Here is a 23,010-nt window from a genome sequence, read left to right as displayed (position 1 = left end):
GAGAGAGAATCATAGTACCTGCAGCTTCTTCCACTAGTGCCATCCTATGCTGACAGATGCTGCATCTGGGCAACTATTAAAGGGACTCTGACTTGTGTGGCAGATGCTAACCTTCGCTCAGCTCTTGGTCAAGAACCTCCATAGCCTTTCTGAGAAATCTCAGCCTGTGGCCCATGATTTAAATTCCGTGCCCGAAACAATGGTACAAAAAGCTAGGCTCCAATGTGAGTTTTAATAGGTGCTTTATTCTAGTTCAACAATCTGGAAAGCTTTGCAGCATTTAATGGGAACGTCACAGCCGCAGTCTATAGCGTGTGCTGTACCACAGATGATCTTCTTACATTCGCTTTTCTTCACTGAGGTGTTCAGGAACTGCCAGTGATTTCTGAAACACTATCTACCTCCCCAGTTTTATGGCACCTGGCAGGAGTAATCCCGGCAGGGGCAATCCCAATGACCTTAATCCCCAGAATTTCCTTAATCTGTGCTCATGATCAGAATCAGTGAAGGCACTCGAGCATTGTAGGTGCAGCTGTGCAGGGACAGGTGAGCCAGCCGCCAGCTCAAAGGATGCAGCCCAAAATCTTCAAGCTACCTTGTTCCGGATGATCCCCAGATCATCAATTTCACACTGCACTTCATCCCCTCTCTGTGGTACGAGAGAATCACAACAGCCCCCTTATTAAATTGCAATAACGTGCTTGTGCAATGCCCCCATCCCACGACAGATCTTGTGTTCCCGAAATATTGTAACCTTTACAAACGCAAACATTAAATAGTGTTCAGCATATCATAACCATGCAGTTTAAGGTGCAATGAAAAGTTTATATTGCAAAATAGCAGAGAATTTGTTGTGGGTATTTCTTTGTAAGAACCAGCAATATAGATGCTCATGACAGTTTCACTTTAATACTACCAATGGGGCATTAATACAGACTTCTGGGGTGGATGTGCATTACTTGTTCAGGGCACGTAAGAAAACCAAGGAAGACAGTACAGCTGCACTTCTCAGCACACTTTCTAGACAGCAAAGCCCCAGTGCTTACTCAGTGGGCCTTCCTTCCTTCAGAGGAAACATGCTTAGGATCGCTAGGCCCATATCTCCTCTGACAAGAGAGACAAGACATGTTCCCTCAAGAGGGCACCTGAGACCAAACGCTCCACTCCCTAGTCCAGGCAGTCTGCTCTGCCCCATGGCTGAAAGGAGGGCAGAAGCCTGCACGGCCACTGGAGCGTTCTCCTTGGGAGGGTCCCTAGCCCAAGCAGGCCCTGGCTCCCAGCTGCTTCCCACTTGAGCAGGCCGGGTTCTTCTCCCATGACTGCTTCTGTCCTCCACAAGTAGCGCAAAGAACAGCTGTGCTCCAGCACGGCTACCCAAAGGCTGGGAGGAACCTGGGGCCCAGCTGGTGTGTCTGCAGTCACCATTAGGAACCTGCTTTAGACCAAGTCTGACCATTGGTCCCTCCGGCCTGCTCCGGCTGGCAGCAGCTGGGAATTGAACCAGAGAACCTGGACCTAGGCTGCCCTGCCACTGATCTATGCTCACTTTAGCCTCTAAACCACTCAGTTCACTTACCTGCAGTCCTCCCAGTGATCCTGAGGAAGGAATTCCTACTTTCCCCTTTGCAGGTGGGGTGAGGTAGGTGACCAAATCCCTGAGGGTTGGCTTGGAAGAGGGGCTTTCGGGCTTCCATCGCTTAGCCTCTTCCTGCCTGCACCTTTTATTTCCTTTCTAAACACCACCGTGCATTCTTGCTGACGCCTTCTAATGTCTTAGGTCGGTCCCTTTCCGAGATGGATTTTGAGGACAGGAATGTGACACAAAGGTGGTCCCGATTACAGAAGAAAAGTGGGCTAGGTGTCAGGATGCTACAGAAGGGGAAACGTGGAACCCTGCAGTTGAGGCTATTCAAAGGGTCCTAATGCGAGCAGGTGCCGACGGAACTGGGAACATTAACTGGGAACAGCACTCACCTTGAGGAAGACGGGGGGCTTCCGGAAAACTCCAACGCCGGGCGGGGTCCCTGTGAGGAAGACATCTCCTGGGTACAGGGTGATGAACCTGTCAAGAGACGATTTAGAAAGGGTTCCCAGAGCACATGGCGGAGGAGCAATGTCAAACCAGTTGTGCTTGGCCAGCGGAAAGGCCTCGTGTGGGAGTCTCAAACATTATGTGCCCCTTTTCCAGCACGTAAGCCAGGGATGGGGACCACTGAATATGTGGCCCTCCAGACCGTGTGCATCTCCCATCGTCCTGCACTGTTGGCCCGGGCTGGCTAGGTCTGATGGGAGTTGCACTCCATCAACATTGGGAGGGCTTACTTGTGCCCCCAGCCCTGACACAGATGGGGGAGGGAGCAGCACCCCACACCGTATGCATGTGTGTTTGAATGAGGGCACTGCCCCGACTCTGGCCACCACACTTCAGCCTACGCACATAAGGAAAGGACTTACGTGGAAGCGGTTCTGTGCCTGCAAAAGGAGGGAAATCACGACGAAATGGAGGCAGCGGGGAACAGCAGCTCCAACAGATTAATGGCAGCAGCATTCCTCAAGATGCTTCAGACAGTCCAGTGGCTTGATTTAGCTAGCTAGCTGAGCTGCCAATCCTGCACTCAGGCTACTTAAATCCCACTCAAATCAAGAGACTGTAAAGCAGCCGCCGAGAGTCAGGACCCAGCCTAGATGTTACCCAAGAGCAGTAACATCCGAGAGGAGGACATTTTACCTCCTTCCCCACCGTGTGCTGTACTCATCAGTCACCAAACCCTTTTTTTTAAAAAAACACCTTATTGAGTCTTAATGTTCTGTTATCTTGGAGGCTTGTTTTCAGGCTGAAAAGTGGGTTGCAAATATTGCAAGTAAATGCATAACACAAGTATTCAGCACCCAACCAACCTAGGTTCTGCACCAAGAAATCCTGAATTCTGCAACCTGTATAAAAGTATTGAAACAGCAGATTTGCATGACTTCTTCCCTTCGCAGAGTTTATTTTGGTTTTGCTGCTCATCCAGACAGACAGTGGCCTCAGCAGGCACCCAGTCCTCGCCCCGCAGCCAATTGCAATCTTATTCGTCCCCCATTTTGGCTTCTGTGACTTCAGCTGCCATTGGCCACACACTGCCACCCATAAGAACTAGAAATTTACTTCTAACGTTTTTAACATGAAAGCGGAAATTCCCTGGAACTTGAATTCTTTGCCTGGTACCACATACTGTACTCCCATAGAATTCCTGCCCACACCAGTCTTGCCCTTGAGATGCCTGATCCCCTACTGGCCTACTTTATTTATTTATTACATTTTTATACCGCCCAATAGCCGAAGCTCTCTGGGCGGTTCACAAAAATTAAAACCATCATAAAACAACCTTGCTTGCTGTACTCATCAGGAGATATCCTCCTGGTGGTACCCATGTTTTTGGAGGACCAGTCCATCACAGGAGCTCTCTGGAACTCCCTGTCACCACAAGTACCAACACTCCCGGGGTTTTTGGCACCTACTGAAAACTAGGGCTGTGCACGGACCCCCCGATCCGCTTCAGATCCCGATCCACAACTTCCAGATCGGGTCCGCTGCGCGCCGATTCGCCAGTGGTCCACTTCGCTGCAGAGCTCCGTCTGGCGGCGGCTTCAACTGAGCCCGAGGACTCGAACAGGAAGACCAGGCCACGGCCTGGTCTTCCAGTTTGAGTCCTCGGGCTCAGTTGAAGCCACCGCCGGACTGAGGCCAGACACAGGTAAGACCCTTCCCCCCTGCCCCTTACCTGGCTCCGCTGCCATCGCCGCATGGGCGACGGCGGCAGGGCCAGGTAAACCCCCACTTGCACACACCACTTACCTCGTCCATCGCGGCCCGTTGCCGTCTTCACTAGAGCTCACAGCTCAACCTGGGACTGTAGGCTGGGTTGAGCTGCGGGCTCTAGTGAAGCTGGCGACGGGCCGCGACAGACCAGGTGAGACCCCCCCTTCCCTGGCTCTGCTGCCATCGCCGCATGGGCGACAGCAGTGCCCCCTTACCTTTTTTCCAAAGCTCCGGATCGAGGCGAAGGATCCACCTTCATCTCGATCCACTCTGCGACACTCCACTGCCCCCCCCCGATCCTCTTCACCTCCGCCTTAAGGGGAGGCAAAGCACCCCGATCCGCTTCTGCTTCTCCAACCTGAAGAGAAGCAGAGCGCAGCCCTACTGAAAACACACCTTTACAACAGGCAAGGAAATTTTGTCCTGTGTATGAAGACTTGTTTTCTGTACATCACTTGGAAATTTCTTTAATGTAAGGGATACATAAATACTGTGAAATAAATAAAAGCAGTCCTGCAACAGGCATCTTCTACTGTTCCCAATGGGAGGTGCACTGATCATTCTTGAGCCCTGGGGCAACCACCGTCAAAGCCCTGTTCTTTGCAAGGACTGAGCTCACTTTTCTAATTGCAAGGATCTAGAGTGAAGACCTTCTCCTTGGATCTGACCGGCTGGTGTGGGGGAGGGCATTCTCTATTGAAGGAAGGGCATTCCAAGGTCAAAACTGAATTGGGGCCTGGGCAGGATGGGGCGGAGGAGGAACGACTTACTGGGAGACCCACGCGACAAGCGCCTCCGTTTTGAAGATCATCTGATTGGTGCTGCTGTTCTGGACAAGCTCCCCATTCACTCGGCAACGGATCCCCAGATTGTGAGGGTCTAGAGTATAACGAGAGAGATGTAGAGCAAAGGGAAATCCCAAACGAGAGAGAGAATGCCGCTCCAAAGATACCTGGGTGGCCGCTTCCGCATGGCCAAAAGAGGACAAAGGGGGGCATCCATTTGCAAATTTTGGAATAACAACTATAATTTGAATAGAAATATAACATCTCACCACAGCAGGGAAGGTTATGACCTGAGCTCACTGGGTCTGCTGTCCAGATGCTAACTTGATGATGGGCAACATGGGGTCATATATAAGCTAGTGCTAGACAGCGCGCTCCTGCCCACACCAGGCACGTGCCTGGCTGCCTGCCAGTCGGGCAGTATGGCTGGGCCGCCTTCTCCCTCCTGGTTCAGGTGAGGCTGTGCTCCTGGCTTGCCCACAGTGGCGCAAGCGCTGGCCTAAGCACTCGGGTCTCCAACCTGGCACTATCACAGCCGGCCACACTTCCTGCAAGGGCAGCCAACTCTGATGTGGTGCAGAGGAGACGCTGCTGGGGCCCTCATGCCCTGCGAGTCAGGCCAGGGAGGAAGAGGAGGAGGAGGAGGAGCACAGCTTGACATGTGCCTGGGGAGGGGAGGGCTGCACGCACAGCCCTGCCCAGGCAGAAGAAGGGGGGAGGGAAATGGGGCGAGGGAAGACTGAGGCAAGGAGAAGGCCAAGTGGACAGGAAGAGCAGGTGGGGGGGGAGTCGTGGCCAGGAGGAGTCGAAGTTGGGGAGGGGGACGTTGGTACAGGAAGGAGGGAGGAAACTGCTTGGGGGTTCAGTCAGACAGCCTCAGTGGGCCTCAGGAGGCTCCGGACTGCCCAAGAGGGTGCAAGGGGCTCAGCCATTTTACGTGCAGCAGCTGGGAGCCTGGGCGAAGGCCGCCTCGTCCTTTCCTCAAGAGTGAAAAACAGGGAGAGAACAACAACCCAACTGCTAGCTTCCAAACCTGACACAGCGTCCTTGGTAACGAGAGCTGGCCCCAGCGGGCAAAAGGTGTCAAAGGTTTTCCCCAGAAGCCACTGCTTCCCGTTCCTCTTCATCTGCCAGTCTCTGGCGCTCACGTCATGGGCAACCGTGAACCCGGCAACGTGGCCCATGGCGTCCGACTCCTGGGGAGAGGAGAAGGGCAGAATTAGACCCAGCATCTTGAAAAGTTCAACCACTTGAAAGGTTGTCACACAGAGGAGGGCCAGGATCTCTTCTCGATCCTCCCAGAGTGCAGGACATGGAATCATGGGCTCAAGTAACAGGAAGCCAGATTCCAGCTGGATGTCAGGAAAAACTTCCTGACTGTTAGAGCAGTACGACAATGGAATCAGTTACCTAGGGAGGTTGTGGGCTCTCCCACACTAGAGGCCTTCCAGAGGCAGCTGGACAGCCATCTATCAGGGATGCTTTAAAGTGGATTCCTGCATTGAGCAGGGGGTTGGGCTTGATGGCCTCAGAGGCCCCTTCCAATTCTACTATTCTAGGATTCTTTCACTCACTTCCACCCCACTCTGTGTCTTCCGTTGTTTGAAAAATGCCTGTCCTGCTTTTATTCCACTGCGGAGAACTCAGCACAGACAATGACAAAAACACCATGCCATTGTAATCATAGAATCAGGAAACGATCAATGATGGGTTCAGCTTCCCTCAAAAGCCTCTTTAAATAACTAGAGGTTCATCGGATCCTGGAAGGCACACAGTGATGTGGCCACATAGGCCTTTCCAGGCAGGGAATGCCACAAATGAGGAGGGGGCGCACTGCAGAGGAGGCCCCCAGCTGCTGACCATGGTGTGTGGACAGATTAATTCTTTAGAGCAGGAGTCCCCAATGTGGTGTCCACAGGCACCCACCCACCCAAAAAACCTGCCCCTCTTGTTAATATGCGCACATGGATTTGTATGTACCCTTAGCAATGGATACACAGGAAATGCATACAATGTTCTAACAATAATACATGGCCTTCAACGAAAGCAAACCATACATCCAAATAACATTCCACTTAAAAGTGGCATATATAAAACGCAGCCGAAGGTTTATTGATTTATTTGTTATATTTTTATACCGCCCAGTAGCCGAAGCTCTCTGAGCGGTTTACAAAAATTAAAACCATGAAGAGCATAAAAACAACCAACAATTTAAAAACACGAATACAAAATACAATATAAAAAGCACAACCAGGATTAAAACCACACAGCAAAAATTGATATAGGTTAAAATATGGAATTAAAACAGCAAAGTTTAAGTTAAATTAAACTTTAAAAGAGGCAGTAATTAGACCACTCCTGAAGAAGCCTAGCCTGGACCCAGAGGATGTTAACAACTACAGGCCGGTGGCTAATATCCCCTTCCTGGGCAAGGTGCTTGAGCGGGTGGTTACAGGACAACTCCAGGCACTCTTGAATGAAACGGATTATCTAGATCCATTTCAATTGGGTTTCAGGCCTGGTTTTGGAACGGAAACTGCCTTGGTCGCCCTGTGGGATGACCTCTGTCGGGAGAGAGACAGGGGGAGTGCAACCCTGTTGGTTCTCCTGGACCTCTCAGCGGCCTTCGATACCATCGACCATGGTATCCTTCTGGATAGGTTGTCTGAGCTGGGAGTTGGAGGTACTGCGTTGCAGTGGTTCCGCTCCTACTTGGATGGCCGATTCCAGAAGGTGTTGCTGGGGGATTATTGCTCTGTGCCGTGGCTCCTAAGCCATGGGGTGCCGCAGGGCTCTATCTTATCCCCTATGCTGTTTAACATATACATGAAGCTGCTGGGGGAGGTTATCCGGAGATGTGGACTGAGGTGTCATCAATATGCAGATGATACCCAGCTCTACCTTTCCTTTTCATCAAACCCAGGTGAGGCAGTGACTGTTCTGAACCAGTGCCTGGGCACGGTAATGGACTGGATGAGGGCTAACAAACAGACTCAATCCAGACAAGACGGAGGTACTGTTAGCGGGTGGTTCATCTGTCCGGCGAGGTGATGTTTGCCCTGTCCTGGACGGGGTTGCACTACCCCTAAAGGATCGGGTCCGTAGTTTGGGGGTGCTCTGGGATCCAGAACTGTCACTTGAGGCACAGGTGAACTCAGTGGCAAAGAGCACCTTTTATCAGCTTAGGTTGATATACCAACTACGCCCTTATCTGGACAGAGATAGCCTAGCTACAGTTATCCATGCTCTGATAACCTCTCGCTTGGATTACTGCAATGCGTTATACGTGGGGCTGCCTTTGAAAACGGTCCGGAAGCTTCAGCTGGTACAAAACAGGGCAGCCCATTTACTAACAGGGACTGGCCAGCAAGATCATATTATGCCAGTCCTTTTCCAGCTTCATTGGCTGCCAGTCCAGGTCCGGGCCCAATTCAAAGTGCTGGTATTGACATTTAAAGCCCTAAACGGTTTGGGGCCAGGTTATCTGAAGGAACGCCTCCTCCCATATGTACCTGCCCGGACCTTAAGATCATCTACAGGGGCCCTTCTCCGTGAGCCCCTGCCAAAGGAAGTGAGGCAGGTGGCTACTAGGAGGAGGGCCTTCTCCGCTGTGGCACCCCGGTTGTGGAATGAGCTCCCCAGAGAGGTCCGCCTGGCGCCTACACTGTACTGCTTTCGTCGCCAGCTGAAGACCTTTTTATTCTCTCAGTATTTTAACACTTAATTTTAACTTAAATTTAAATCTTACTGTTTTAACTCTGTATTTTAATCTTATATCAACTTTGCTGCGTGGTTTTATCCTGGTTGTGCTTTTTATACTGTATTTTGTAATTGTGCTTTTAACCTGTTGGTTGTTTTATTGTGGTTTTAATTTTTGTGAACCGCCCAGAGAGCTTCGGCTATTGGGCGGTATAGAAATGTAATAAATAAATAAATAAATACTGAGAAAATAAAAAGGTCTTCAGCTGGCAACGAAAGGAGTACGCTGTAGGCACCAAGCGAACCATAAGATCCATCAGCGCGACGGGTTGAGGCCAAAGCAACGCTCCGTCGATGGGGCATTTTGTGGTGGTGCCCACAGCAGGGTCTCAAATTCCCAGATGTGCCCAGGGGCCCAAAAAGGCTGGGGACGCCTGCTTTACAGAGCCCAGTTTCTGAGCCCTTCCTTTTCCCGACTCAAGCACCCCAATTCCTGCCGACTCTAGGCTAGAGGCATGGAGGATACGTGCTCTTCGTGCACACTTCCTGAACATGACCGGCCCGGACGAGGGCACGTGGTAACACCGCCCTTTCCTCTGGGATGCTTCGGTCCTCGCCCCCCAACGGGAAGATGAACCTTGGGGTTCCCCCATCCCTTCCTGATCTCCTGCCTCCTCTTTGTGCTTTCATCCTGTCGCCTTGCCCTTCCCTCCCTCTCGCCGCCATTCAGACTGTAAACTCTTCCGGGGAACAGATGGGTCTGTTTTATTTACAAAAATCTGCAAAGCACCAAGGACCCCAGTGGTGGTAATGAGCAATAGATGCAATGCTGCACTTGGATTTTATCATTCATTAGGAGATTTGGGGATTTCTGTGGCATCTGAATCGGGAGAGGACATGTCTGGTGCCTGGATGCAGTGATGGACCGGATGGCTAACTAAATGAAGCTGAATCCTGACAAGATAGAAACACTACGGGTGGGTGGTCCCCGGAACTGGAATCTTTCAAGGAGAGCTTACTGGCCGTTCCGTGGCCAACAGAACATTGCCAGGTAGTGATATGTAAGTGGGCCTCTTCAGTGGTGGCACCCACCCTTTGGAACGCTCACCCACGTGTGGTTCAACAGTGGCAAGTTTGAAGCACCTCTTGAAAACACACCTGTTTACACAGGCTTTCCATGACCTATGAGGGGCTCTGTTAATACACTATTGTTATTTAGCACTGTAACATTTTTAATGTTTTATTTGGGCTATTACATTGTAATTAAATGTCAACAGCTTAAGGATGTTAATATAAGAAGCCAAATAGAAGTATCTTAACAAATAAAAGCAATTTTAAGCAGCAGTCCTATAGCCCCGTATTCAGTAGGGCTCTGCTCCACTTCGCTTCGGTTCTTAGAATCAATAGCGAAGCGGCGTGATCTGCCTCTGACAAAGGCGGAGATAGATCAGGTCGAGGGAGCTGCAGATCGAGACGAAGTGGATCCTTCGCCTCGATCCAGAGCTCCGAAAAAAAGGTAAGTGTGGCGGGAGGGGGGCTTACCTGGCGCCGCCGCAATCCGTGTGGTAACGGCGGCAGAGCCAGGTAAGGGGGCAGCGGGGAGGGGGGGCTTACCTGCCTCCGTCGCGTTCCAGCAGCGGCTTCAACTGAGGCCTCAAACAGCCTCAAACCGAGGCCTCAAACAGCCGGCGGCGGAACGCAACGGGGCCTTACCTGGCGCCGCCGTCTATGGTGGGGGGAAACACGGAGCCCCGATCCGGATCTGGAGCCCCACAGAGGATCAGAGCGGATCAACACGGGGCGGAGTGGACCCAATCCGGAAGTTGCAGATCGGGATCCAGAGAGGATCGGGGGGTCCGTGCACAGCTCTAGTATTCAAGAGTAGCAAGTTGCACTGCCTAGGGTAACACTATTCATCTCGGAGCTGCCTGCCCTGGTCACCTGGGAAAAAGTGACTTACAAGAACAAAACAAAGATGCAAAGGCACGTTTTTGAGTTCGTTCCCAGTTTCCCACCGCTGACTTTAGAGTTACCTGGATGTGTTTTCCTTTCTTCCCAATGACAAAGGCCAGCTCCACTTCCCAGTCGACTTCCTAGAAGAGGAAACAGGCAGTGTTGAGCTTCCGTCTTGGCACTGGAGAGACCAGTGACTGACTAAGGATGTCTCCATATTAAAGAAAAAAACCCACAGCCTTAGCAGGCTTTTTCTCTCTCTCAAGTTTTTCCATGTACGCTATGGGCTTCTTTAGATGGGTGACCAACCACGACCACGTGATTTGTAATTGAAAACTTCCCCTCTCCATCAAGCTCAATGAAACAGCATCATCTAGTGGCTGTATTATAGACCAATGCCAACTTTACACACGGGGGATATCCCGTGAGAATTTTTAGCGCAACAGAGAATTTTAAATAGTGGATTTTAAACAGATCTTTTCAAAAAGTTCTTTGATCTTTTTTAATGCGAGATTACTGGGGGAAGGCACGGGAAATACCATCACCCTCCAGGATGTGTCATGGAAAGGACCATAAACTTCTGTGGGTGGCCAATCATGAGCATGAAATAAATCGCTCATGTAGAGAAACTCTAAGAAGGCTCGCAGGGAAATGTTCCACCCTGTGTCAAGGAGACCAAAGAGACATGAAATACAGGCAGCCAAGGAAGATACATCTTCTTAGTTTAGCTTGCTGCAGTTTACCAAGGTGTTGGGCAGTGAGGCCCACCTCTTTTGCTCCACGACTGACCCTGGTAGGCTATGCCCTATCTACCAAGTGCCACCCTGACTTGCCAGGCTCCGCCCCCTGGCTCCTCCCCCTGCACTTCAGGCAGGGCTAGTCCAAGACACTTTGCTGCTGGAGGTAGAGCAGCAGCAGTTATTATCATCATCATCATTATTATTGCTTGCTTCCATAGATCCATGGTATTCAAAGAAAAGATGAAACCATAGCAGTGGAATATCAGCCACAGATCAGTTTTTTAAAAAATAATCTCTGAACCAGGAATGTCACATCCTTGTATACAACCAGTGCTATTGCTGGCCAAAACAATCTGCGCTTCTAGGCAACCACATAAATGGCAGAAATTGTATAAACCACTACAAAGGAGTTTCCACTTGTTTCTGTACAAACAGTGGAAACCATCCAAATTCTGCACCATGGAAAGACCTGGCACAGGCGTAAGCCAATGGCCATAGATGAGTTATTTTGCAGCGCTGGGTCCGTATTATCCGAAGAAATGTAAAAGGGGAGGGAATGAAGAGGAGGGAGTGTATGGGCAGAGGATCTGGGAGAAATTATTCCAGAGCACTGAAATTATGTGCGGTCATTTCTGGTGGCTGAGATTTCACTAAGTACCATGCATACTCTCCCAAGTATTTTTCTGCCATCATATGGACTAGGAACTTCATTTATTCCTTAGTGAAAATTAATGATCCATGGCTGTTTTGCGGGCACGTGGCTCTGTGTATCCAGGAGCTCTGTGTATCCAGGAGCCAGGTGGAGGATGCCTTCCCAGCTTCTGTCTGTCTATCTGCGGGGACCTGGCCCAGCCTGAACCTTTCGCAGGGAGGTCACTCCTGCATCCTTGAAAACTGACGCCCTACCAGAGGAGAACCCTTCTTACACTGCTTTCCGCTGGGTGGATGATGTCATCATAGGGCCCCACAATGGAGCTGGCGAATTTGCTGAATATGATCGGCTCTTTGGGGATCTTCACATTCTGCTCCAGGCAATGATCCACGTAGTTCATCCCAACGCAGATCACTTTATCGGGGTTTGTGACGGGAGCCAAAAGAGTGATCCGGGCACGGGGCAGGACGTGCTGGCCAGACACCTGTGCTCTGTGGATACAGCATGGAGGCGTGAACATCTTCAAAAGGGACCCAAGACAGTATCAGGCATAGCGTCAGAGGCTGGAGACAGACCAGCCTGGCGGGCAAGAGGAATTGCTGTTGATTGTGGGTGTTGGCTACTCATCTCCTTTTCACAGGTTTGGAAGGTTCTTGCATTGTTTCAAAAACCTGCCAAGCCTGTTTCGCCAAAAGTAACCATGTATTTATTAAGGGAAGAAAGAACTCTTTCAATGGTTTTGAATTGTTGACCGTCTCCAATCTGAGCTACAAAGTCCCAGTTCAGATTTTACCTCTGCTTTGCACTTGCTATATGTAGGCAAACTATTCACTCTCAGCCTCAGCTCCCTGTACCTGTAGTACAGGAATTAAAATGCCAACCTATCTTACAGGGTTGTTGTAAGGCTCACTGAGATAATCGACGTGAGATAATCTATGCTGAATATTATTACCGTCCCTGGGACAGGAGACGGGGGTGGATTAGGGTTAATGAATCAATTCGCTTTTTTCAAACCCTGCTCCTGTGCTGTTATCAGCCTAAAATGTACACATCTAGCAGGTGAAACTTTTCCTAATGCACGCACACAGCATAAAAACCACAAGCCCCTTAATATCTTCAGTTGGGGTACGATTAAATACACAGGGCTAGTAAAAGGAACTGAACAGGATCAATAAAAAGAAAAGAGAAGAAAAACAGGCAACTGTACAACCGGGTTTAGCACTGTACCCAATTTTGATGGCGAGACGGAACATCAAATGGCCCACCAAGTTATTTTGACACCTGGGGGGGGGGGGTTGGAATCCCACAAGCATCTCTGCCCCTCCCTGGAAACAAATGCAGTAATAATAAGACATTAACATTAAATTTGCTGCCCTTTCAGAACACTCTAAATCTGCGGCTGGATCTGCTGCTGTCCCCTCTACTCGACGGTAGGGTCGGCACTGAGAAAACGGCTTCTTATTTTACCTGTTTTCTCTCTCCATGTCAAAACAAGCTACAGGCCAGGGCTTTATATACAATGAGCATCTATAGGTTTGAAATATCTGGTACAGGATTGACGATGCGCATGGTTATTTAAAAGGAAGTCCTAGTGTGTTCAGTGGGGCTTGCTCCCGGGGGAGCACGCATGATTGCAAAGTTGGTATCTTAAGTACTTCAAGGGTCCCACCCCCCTTCCGGCCCTCTTTTTTTAACTGCAACCATTGACCATGGAGAAATGCTCCGTAATATACGAGTCTTGTCTGATGGAAGTCTCCAAAGCCTGAGAGCAGGCACGGTTCATGTGATTCCATCTATGGCGCCACTGACGTTCACGGGGCGTTGTAGGGTAGCATAAGGGAGAGACGTGTCCCAGCCCCAAGGAACCTACAGTTCCATTGTGACAGCTGGGAGGGTTGGGAGGAGAAGGAAGGCGCAAAGTGAACAAGGGCAGTTGGAGAGATGCTTAAGCTCAGTTTTAGCCGAGGGCTTAAGCCAAGTCCTGCCCAGAAGAGGAACGTTTTGAAGAACTGGGCAGGGCTATATGTTTACAGCTCCTTCACTATTCACTGGACCCACCCTAGATCCCACTTTTCCTGCATGCCCTCCAGCCCTCCCCATAACTCCTTGCCAAAGCATTCAAGAGACCCTGAAAGCCTTCCGCGTCGCCCCCTGCCAAACCCTCTGGGCCGGCCAGTAGCCCCCTTTTGTGGCTCTCCGCCAGACTCCCACCTACCTTTTGGCAACAGCTAGGGCGGCGTCTCCTCCCTCCAGGAAGGCCCGCATGGTCCTGGGCAGAGATGGGTCACAAGCGTTCAGATCAATCACGTCGCCTCCATCTTCCTCCTCCAGCCCGATCCGGGGCTCTGCTGGTGACCCCTTGACGCAGAACTGGACCAGCCTCATGGCCCCGCGCAGGTGGGAAAAACCCCTGGATCCTGACTGCCTCCAGCCGCGGCTCCTCCCCAGCCGTGCCCAGCTCAGCCCGAGACCCGCTAGAAGGGTTCTTTGCAGTGGGGCCGGCATCCAAACCTGCAGGGAAGCAGAGGACGCGGACTCTCAGAAAACGGCCAGGGGTGCAGGGGCGGGACCATTCGAGGAGGAACGGCACCCTACCCTCCAACCACTAGGGAATACTGCACTGTCCCAGCCTTTAGAACCCAGGGAGGGGAAGCTGCTTTCAAGACAGTTAAACATCTGCTGCATTCAGCCGAGAGCGAGCGAGGAGGAGAGGGAGCAAAGTCCCACTAGGGAGAGGAAGGTCGCGTGAGCAGAGGGAGCAAGGGCTACAGCAGGAACAGCAACAAGGGAACACGCGGACGGCCGCTGTTGTCTGTGTTTCACTGGTTTCTCATAATTTCTCCATTCAGGGCTATAGGAGGAGAACAACTGGTTTCCTAAGGGGAATTTGTGTTACAATATCCGGTAGGGTGACCGTATGAAAAGGAGGACAGGGCTCCTGCAGCTTTAACAGTTGTATAGAAAAGGGAATGTCAGCAGGTGTCATTTGCAGGCATGCAGCCCCTGGTGAAGTCCTCTCTTCATCACAATAGTTAAAGCTGCAGGAGCCCTGCCCTCTTGACCAGATACGAAAAAGGACAGGGCTGCTGCAGCTTTAACTTTTGTGATGAAGAGGGAATTTCACCAGGTGCTGCAGGCATACAAAGGACACCTGCTGACATTCCCTTTTCTATACAACTGTTAAAGCTGCAGGAGCCCTGTCCTCCTTTCCATAGGGTCACCCTAGATAATATCCCAGCCCCATGGGAAAGAGCACCCACATGTTGGCACCACCTGCACAAGGGATGAAGTTGGGGTAGGAGGCAAACATTTAAAATGCCCACAACCTTGTCCCCAAAATTGGCAATATCGCCCTCATTTATGCTTCCTGGCTCAAATTAACCGTAATGTTATGCCCTACAATTCTAGTCTAGGTTTGGACTGATAAGAACAGTTGTCAAGATGCTAAGTGCAAAAGATAGCGGGCGGAGGGAGTTGTCCTTATTTTTGCAGTGTTTCTTTTAAAAATAGCAGCCTGAAGCTGGCCTGAATCAAGATTTGGCTGTGCACCGATACCGCAGAGGATGCAACTAGCATCATTCGAGCCAGTGAAGAGCTTAATAAGAATTATGCAATTTGATTTATTTATCCAGTCAGTCCGCAATGCATATTTGAGAAATTACCACTCATAGGGTGACCATATGAAAAGGAGGACAGGGCTCCTGTATTTTTAAAGTTGTATAGAAAAGGGAATTTCTGCAGGTGTCATTTGAATGCATGTAGCACCTGGTGAAATTTTGTCTTCCTCATAACAGTTAAAGCTGCAGGAGTCCTGCCCTCTTGACCAGATACGAAAAAGGACAGGGCACCTGCAGCTTTAACTATTGCTATGAAGAGGGAATTTCACCAGGTGCTGCATGCATACAAATGACACCTGCTGAAAATCCTTTTTCTCTACAACTGTTAAAGCTACATTAGCCCTGTCCTCCTTTTCATATGGTCACCCCAACCACTCAACACATGCAGGTGTGAGCAAACATAAGTAAGCACTGACAGCACATGCGCGGATCCTGTACTGCGCAACTCAGACCAAGAAAGCACTGCATGCCAAAGGAAGCAACACCTGTCACACGTTGCCATTGGATTTCTCTGCATGGTCCGATTTTTGCACGTCCACGTATCATTCCCATTCACTAAAGTTATAGAGCATTAATGATTTGAGCCACGAGGGAGATACTGCCAATTTTCTGGACAGGGTGGGGGCCGTTTTGAACGTCTTATCTCCTGCCCAACACACCTGCGGACTCCAAACAATAGATCAGAACAGTGGAGGCTGGTGGGTCCAATGCCAGCGGGGCGGTGATTCTGTTCAGGTGCTGAACCCAATCCCGAAAATAGGCTCAGCGCCTTGAATAGCTCTAACTGCTTCTGACTGAAACCCAGAGTGGAGTCGCCGCCCCACTGACATCACTGCCACCAACCTCCACAAATTTCCCACGGACTAACATATCTTACCAAATATAGGGTGAACCTATGGAAAGGAGGACAGGGCTCCTGCATCTTTAACAGTTGCACAGAAAGGGGGATTTCAGCAGGTGTCCTTTGTATGCATGCAGCACCAGGTGAAATTCCCTCTTCATCACAACCATTAAAGCTGCAAGAGCCCTGCCTTCTTTTGTATCTGGTGAAGAGGGCAGGGGTCCTGCAGCTTTAACGGTTGTGATGACAAGGGAATTTCCCCAGGTGCTGCAGGTATATCAATGACACCTGCTGAAATTCCCTTTTCTGTGCAACTGTTAAAGATGCAGGAGCCCTGTCCTCCTTTCCGTAGGGTCACCCTAGTAAATGTCACCCTGTGGCAGGGTGTGGCAATACTACCCAATTTGGCTCCCAGCGGTTTTGCATCTCCCCAAACACAATCACTCCCTGCACGGCTATCAAGGAGGCCACATTTTGTCTTACTTGCCTTCCCCGCCTTAATGGGGAGATCCAGGAGTCCTGCTCAGGCAAACGCTGCTGCTGTGCACCTTCCCCTCCCGCACCGGGCTCTTTATAGCTCTAAGGTGAGGTGGCAATTGGCTGTGCCCCAGAGCCTGGCAGGGGGCTGCCTCTTCCCCCTGGCTCTGCTGCAGGTGTTCTCCATCAGGGGAGGCCAGCAAGGGTTACTGGGGGCGGGGAGGCTGTTATCAAGCCCTCTTCCATTCCACTGATTGCCTGAAAGGCAGCAATAGCCAGTGCACTTAAGAAGGATCACGTGCAGGCTGGTGGGACCCTGGACAGCTTTCAGGCTCAAGCGCATCGTCTGCTCCTATAGCCCAGAAGGGCACGAAGGTATTGCTAAGTTTGGCCGTGGCAAAACTCAACAAGTAACTCAGAACCCAGCTCTGGCATCTCTAGCAGATACAGCGCCATCATGCGTGTATAGCGGTGCTTATCACAAACACACAAGTAACAGCAACAACACCCAGGTTATCAAGGGAGGACAGGTAGAGATGCTGCTACAGGGTTATTTTTCTAGCCAGACTTTGACAGCTATGTATAAAGGAAGAGTGCAGAAATGTGGCCACATCACCAAGGTTCTGCATTTTCCTTTTCATTCCAAATCTAGACCAAATCCTTTCCTCAATCTGGTGCCTTCCAGGCATGCTGGACTACAACTCCCAGCATCCCCCAGTCAGCATGGCTGGTTGGGAAATGCTGGGTGTTGTAGTCCAGCACATATGGAGATCACCAGGTTGGAGATGTCTGTTATAAGTGCATAAAGTTACAGTTGATCTGAACCATTCATCATAAACGAGAGAAAGACTGTCAATTTTCGGGACAAAGTGGTGGCCATTTTGAATGTCCAACTCCTGCGCCCATTTCAGCACTTCTGGGCGTGGCAACATGTAGATTCTGTACCATCTTCCAGAAAAAACATACTCCAATATTCTTCCACAAATCTCCCACGGAACCCACAAATCTTACCAATTGGTACTCAATTAATATCAATTGCCTTGGCCTTTTCTGCCCATTTCTGGGGTAAAGCCAGTGTGGTGTAGTGGCTAGAGTGTTGGACTGGGAGTCGGGAGATCCGGGTTCTAGTTCCCACTCGGCCATGGAAGCTCACCGGGTGACTTTGGGCCAGTCAGATTCTCAGCCCAGCCTACCTCACAGGGGTGTTGTTGTGAGGATAAAGTGGAGAGGAGGAGGAGGAGGATTATGTACGTCGCCTTGGGTTCCTTGGAGGAAAAATGGCAGGACATAAATATAATAATAATAAAGGTAATAATAATAATTTTAAAAATTCTACTGCAATTTCTGCCTTTGCCAGGGGGTGGCAATACTGGCCCATTTGGCCACTTTCAATTCCGTCTCTTGTGCATCTACCAACATCATCCCTTCCTGTGCCGATGTCAAGGTGACCGCATGTCTCCTTTCTTGGGTCCTCTGCCTTACAAGGACCCAGGAGTTCTGATCAGACGGGGGGGGGGGGGCTCCAAGAAACTGTTGCAGTGGGTGCTTATCTCCAGCCATCCCCAACTTGGTACCACCTCGTTGTGTTGGACTGTAATCCCCATCATCCCCAGGCAGCATGATACTCGGGGTTCTCATTCAGCTCAAAAGGCAGAAGGCACCACGTGGCAGAAGGCTGACAGGTTCACATCACCTTGAACATAAAAGGCTGCTTTTTCATCCAATGGATCATTCGATTCGTACGCAAACTGCACAGCTACCAGAAGACTCACATTTGTACCATGCAACTCATCAGCTAAGGCAGCAACCACATTGCCTCTTACCAGGGAATAAGCCCTGTTGAACCCAGGGGCATTTCCAAATAAACATGCAGAGGGTTGTGCTCTAAGACGTCTTTAAGCTGGGCGACGGGCAGCTCTAACGGAGGGAGCGGGCCGTTGTGCAAGGGCACCGCCTCAGCTGCTGGGTGGGCAAACCGGGCCAAATGCTTATGGCTGCACGAACGAACGGGGAAGCAGCACATTGAAACAAACGCCCCGCGTGCTCATGAGAATAGCTTCCGGTCATTGTTTCTTTTTGTACCTCAAACACCGCACTCCCCAAGAGAGGCCGTTCGCACGTTCGGCTGAGAGGCCCTGAGGGACGCACCCGCAGAAGGGTGTGCAGGAGCCGGGCAAGAGAAGGGTTTCACCTGGAGGCCAAAGGTTGGAAATGCCGTGGGCGGGCCTGAGGAAGGACCCTGCAAGAAAGAGACTAAAGAAGGTGGGGACGCAAAGGATAGGAAGAGGCAGCAGGAGCTCCACAGAGGAACGTGCGCCGTTGAATAAGGACAGGCGAAGCAGCACAGAGAGCAGAGACACCCAGCCGCTTGCCAGGGATTCATAGAGGGGGCGAAGGGGGTGGGGAGAGCCCCGTGTGCCTCCCCCTCCCTCCCTCCCACCCAAAGAGGAGCTTTGATCTCAGCATAGAATCATAGAATAGCGGAAGGGGCCTACAAGGCCATCGAGTCCAACCCCCTGCTCAATGCAGGAATCCACCCTAAAGCATCCCCGAAAGATGGTTGCCCAGCTGCCTCTTGAAGGCTTCTAGTGTGGGAGAGCCCACAACCTCCCTAGGTCACTGGTTCCATTGTCGTACTGCTCTAACAGTCAGATCATCTGGGGGAAGAGAATCTCCTCTTTCCTGCTCCTGTGTCTTCAAGAGCTTTCCTGACATGCAAAAATGACTTCAGGGGTAAAGCTAGACAGACCTATGAGCAAAACTCTCTGCAGGCGCTCAGAAAAAAAGGGTCCCTATACGATAATGAAAAGGCACCAGGTCCCTGGAGGCTCAGATCATTAGATTAGGGCTGGCACAACCATGGCCGGCGCTACCATTAGGCCAACTAGGCAGCCATCCAGGGCGCAGACCTCAGAGGGGCGCAGTACTGGCCTTAAAGGGCCACAGTTTTATACAGATTAGCTGTTTTAAGAAAAAACATAATAAAACGAAAATATAATAGTTCAGAAACTCTTCTTGAACGGCTGAATCAAAGTTGGCAATTTTGGGGAGGGGATGCAAGTAACTCGCCTTGCCTAGGGTGCAAAATAGTCTGACACCGGCCCTGGGCAGCAAACGGCTTATTACGGCTACAATTCTACACGTTAGGCAGAAAAAGTCCCAGCATTCTCCAGGCCAGCATGCATAGGATCACTCCTTAAATCTGTTATTGTATTTTTACTGCCAGGGAGGGGCGAAGGCGCTTGTGAGATTCTCTGCCTCAGGTGCCAAAACAAATTTACCGACTTTGAGTACTATGGGCCCTTGACTTTAGTGGGGAGAGGAGATGTTTGTTTTATGATGTCAAAGTATTTTATCAATAATTGTTTTTAGCTATTTAAAATTTTTGTTTTTTTCAATTTTGTTGTAAGTCACCTTAAGTATTCGTCTTTTATTTTTTATAAGTGCCTAAGAAATTTAATTTTTCTCATCGTGATGATGCTGGTCTGCCTCAGGCAGCAAAGTATCTTGGACCAGTGATGCCTGAGGTGCAGTGGGGAGGCGCCAAGGGGTGGAGCCTGGCAAGTCAGGGGTGGGGCTTAACAGGTAGGGGAGAGCCTATTGGTTACCTAGCGGGGTCAGTCATGGGGCCAAAGTGGCAAGGCCCAACACCTTGGGAAACTGCAAGGGACTGAACTGAGAGAAGGGGCCCTCAGAACGTTTCGCCTTTTTGTACATTGCCTAGACGGCAGGAAACAAAATGTGTTGGAAATGTCTTTTTGACTGGCCATGGCAACCCCTGAGTCTTACTTGCCACGTTTTCCCTGGCTGGCGGAAGAGCAGTCACAGGGCTCAGGGGTTTGCAGAAAGGAACTCCAGGGGATTAGAAGCCCCTTTCGCAGGACCCGAGGCCCTAGGCAGAATAAGTGGGTGATAAAGGGCTACCGGGCCAATGGCCCTGCTCCCTCTGCCTGTCCTTGGTGGACGTGGCAATGCAGAGCGTACTACTTTAGAGAGGACAGTCCTCTATTTGAAAGGCTGTCCGGTACGAATCCAGTTTAAAGATAAAGCCAGTGTGGTGCAGTGGTTAGAGTGTCAGACTGGGAGTCAGGAGATCTGGGTTCTAGTCCCCACGCGGCCATGGGTGACTTTGGGCCAGTCACAGACTCTCAGCCCAACCCACCTCACAGGGTTATTGTTGTGAGGATAAAAATGGAGAAGAGGAGGGGGGATTATGTACGCCACCTTGAGTTCCTTAAGTAGGAAAACAGGCACAGTTGGCTACAGAATCGGACTCAAAGCGTACTTATCAATGGAACCTTCTCAAATTGGGGAGAGGCAACGAGTGGGGTGCCGCAGGGCTCAGTCCTGGGCCCAGTGCTCTTCAACATTTTTATTAATGATTTGGAGGAGTTGGTACAGGGAACGCTGATCAAATTTGCAGATGACACAAAATTGGGTGGAATAGCTAATACCCCAGAAGACAGAAAAAAACTTCAAAGCAATCTTGATAGGCTGGAGTGCTGGGCTGAAAACAACAGAACGAAATTTAATAGGGATAAAGGCCAAGTTCTACATCTAGGAAATAGAAACCAAATGCACAGTTACAAGATGGGGGATACTTGGCTCAGCAATACTACAAATGAGAAGGATCTTGGAATTGTTGTAGATCGCAAGCTGAATATGAGCCAACAGTGTGATATGGCTGCAAGAAAGGCAAATGCTATTTTGGGCTGCATTAATAGAAGTATAGCTTCCAAATCGCGTGAGGTACTGGTTCCTCTCTATTCGGCTCTGGTTAGGCCAAATCTAGAGTATTGTGTCCAGTTCTGGGCTCCACAATTCAAGAAGGAGGCAGACAAGCTGGAGCGTGTTCAGAGGAGGGCAAGCAGGATGATCAGGGGTCTGGAAACAAAGCCCTATGAAGAGAGACGGAAAGAACTGGGCATGTCTAGCCTGGAGAAGAGAAGATTGAGGGGTTATATGATAGCACTCTTCAAATACTTAAAAGGTTGTCACACAGAGGAGGGCCAGGATCTCTTCTCGATCCTCCCAGAGTGCAGGACACAGAATAACGGGCTCAAGTTACAGGAAGCCAGATTCCAGCTGGACATCAGGAAAAACGTCCTGACTGTTAGAGCAGTACGACAATGGAATCAGTTACCTAGGGAGGTTGTGGGCTCTCCACACTAGAGGCCTTCAAGAGGCAGCTGGACAACCATCTGTCGGGGATGCTTTAGGGTGGATTCCTGCACTGAGCAGGGGGTTGGACTCGATGGCCTTGTAGGCCCCTTCCAACTCTGCTATTCTATGATTCTATGTAATAAATAAATAAACAAAAAAAAGTGAGTGCAGCGGGTCGAGAGTTAGCAGCTGTTGGACGGCAAACTGATCAGACGCGCAGCTCCCCTGACTACAATTTGCCCCACTTCTCTGAGCCCTGCTTCTACTGTAAGTCATGACATATAAATCAGCCTGTGCAGGGCAGATGCCTGTCTTTTCTGGGGCTGTGTGCGTGCGGGAATCCTCCTCTCAAGCCCAGCAGGAAGGGGCTCTTCTCCTGCAGAAACCCCAGAAAGATTGGGGGGGGGGGCGCCCCCGAGCCTCCAAATCAAACCTGGCCGCCTTTGCACGGGTCCCAGCCCTGCAGACGGGATGGGGAGGAGGGGGGGGGGGTCCCACACATGCTGCAGCTGCTGCTGCTCCACAAATACCTCCAGACCGTTGGAGGAGGAGGAGGCGGCGGCAGCGAGAGGCTCCCCAGCCGGGCTGCCCAACAGCTGTCCGCGGCTCCAGCTGCGCGTCGCTCCCTGCAGCCTTAGCGATGCATCAGCGCTTGGCCAGGCAAGGCAGGCGCACTACAGCTCCCAGGAAGCCCCGCGGCAGACGATGATGATGGTGGTGGTGTCCAATCAGACGCCGGTATTTCTTTACTTTTTTTCACGCACGCACACCCATGACCGGACACAGAGATAAGAGTGTAGAAGGAACTTTCTCCCTGTCTGGATAGGGGATTTCGCGGTTGTCCCTGAGATCATAGAATCATAGAATAGCAGAGTTGGAAGGGGCCCACGAGGCCATCGAGTCCAACCCCCTGCTCAATGCAGGAATCCACCCTAAAGCATCCCTGACAGAGGGTTGTCCAGCTGCCTCTTGAAGGCCTCTAGTGTGGGAGAGCCCACAACCTCCCTAGGTAACTGATTCCATTGTCGTGCTGCTCTAACAGTCAGGAAGTTTTTCCTGCTGTCCAGCCGGAATCTGGCTTCCTTTAACTTGAGCCCATGATTCCGTGTCCTGCACTCTGGGAGGATCGAGAAGAGATCCTGGCCCTCCTCTGTGTGACAACCTTTTAAGTATTTGAAAAGCGCTATCCTGTCTCCCCTCAATCTTCTCTCCTCCGGGCTAAACATGCCCAGTTCTTTCAGTCTCTCTTCATAGGGCTTTGTTTCCAGACCTCTGATCATC

The 23,010-nt window shown here is 50.6% G+C and overlaps 1 protein-coding gene across 2 annotated transcripts; it reads right to left on the bottom strand.

The window, feature by feature from the left end:
• Window positions 1–225: 225 nt before the first annotated feature.
• Window positions 226–22,373, bottom strand: LOC134407527 (fumarylacetoacetate hydrolase domain-containing protein 2). Of its 2 annotated transcripts, none has more exons than XM_063139376.1 (8): window positions 22,260–22,373; window positions 13,847–14,142; window positions 11,906–12,122; window positions 10,320–10,379; window positions 5,621–5,783; window positions 4,573–4,681; window positions 1,975–2,062; window positions 226–649 (listed from the first exon to the last, which is right to left on the bottom strand). In XM_063139376.1, the coding sequence occupies exons 2-8, from the start codon at window positions 14,134–14,136 to the stop codon at window positions 587–589; spliced, it is 990 nt and encodes a 329-aa protein (XP_062995446.1). In that variant the 5' UTR covers window positions 14,137–14,142; window positions 22,260–22,373; the 3' UTR covers window positions 226–586. The 2 variants fall into 2 exon arrangements, with proteins under 2 accessions (XP_062995446.1, XP_062995447.1); XM_063139377.1 differs by lacking the exon at window positions 22,260–22,373 and adding an exon at window positions 18,649–18,725.
• Window positions 22,374–23,010: the final 637 nt, after the last annotated feature.

This window comes from Elgaria multicarinata, chromosome 12 (genome assembly GCF_023053635.1).
Source record: "Elgaria multicarinata webbii isolate HBS135686 ecotype San Diego chromosome 12, rElgMul1.1.pri, whole genome shotgun sequence".
In the NCBI taxonomy this organism is placed as follows: Eukaryota; Metazoa; Chordata; class Lepidosauria; order Squamata; family Anguidae; genus Elgaria; species Elgaria multicarinata.
This window is presented reverse-complemented; position numbering and strand designations above follow the sequence as displayed.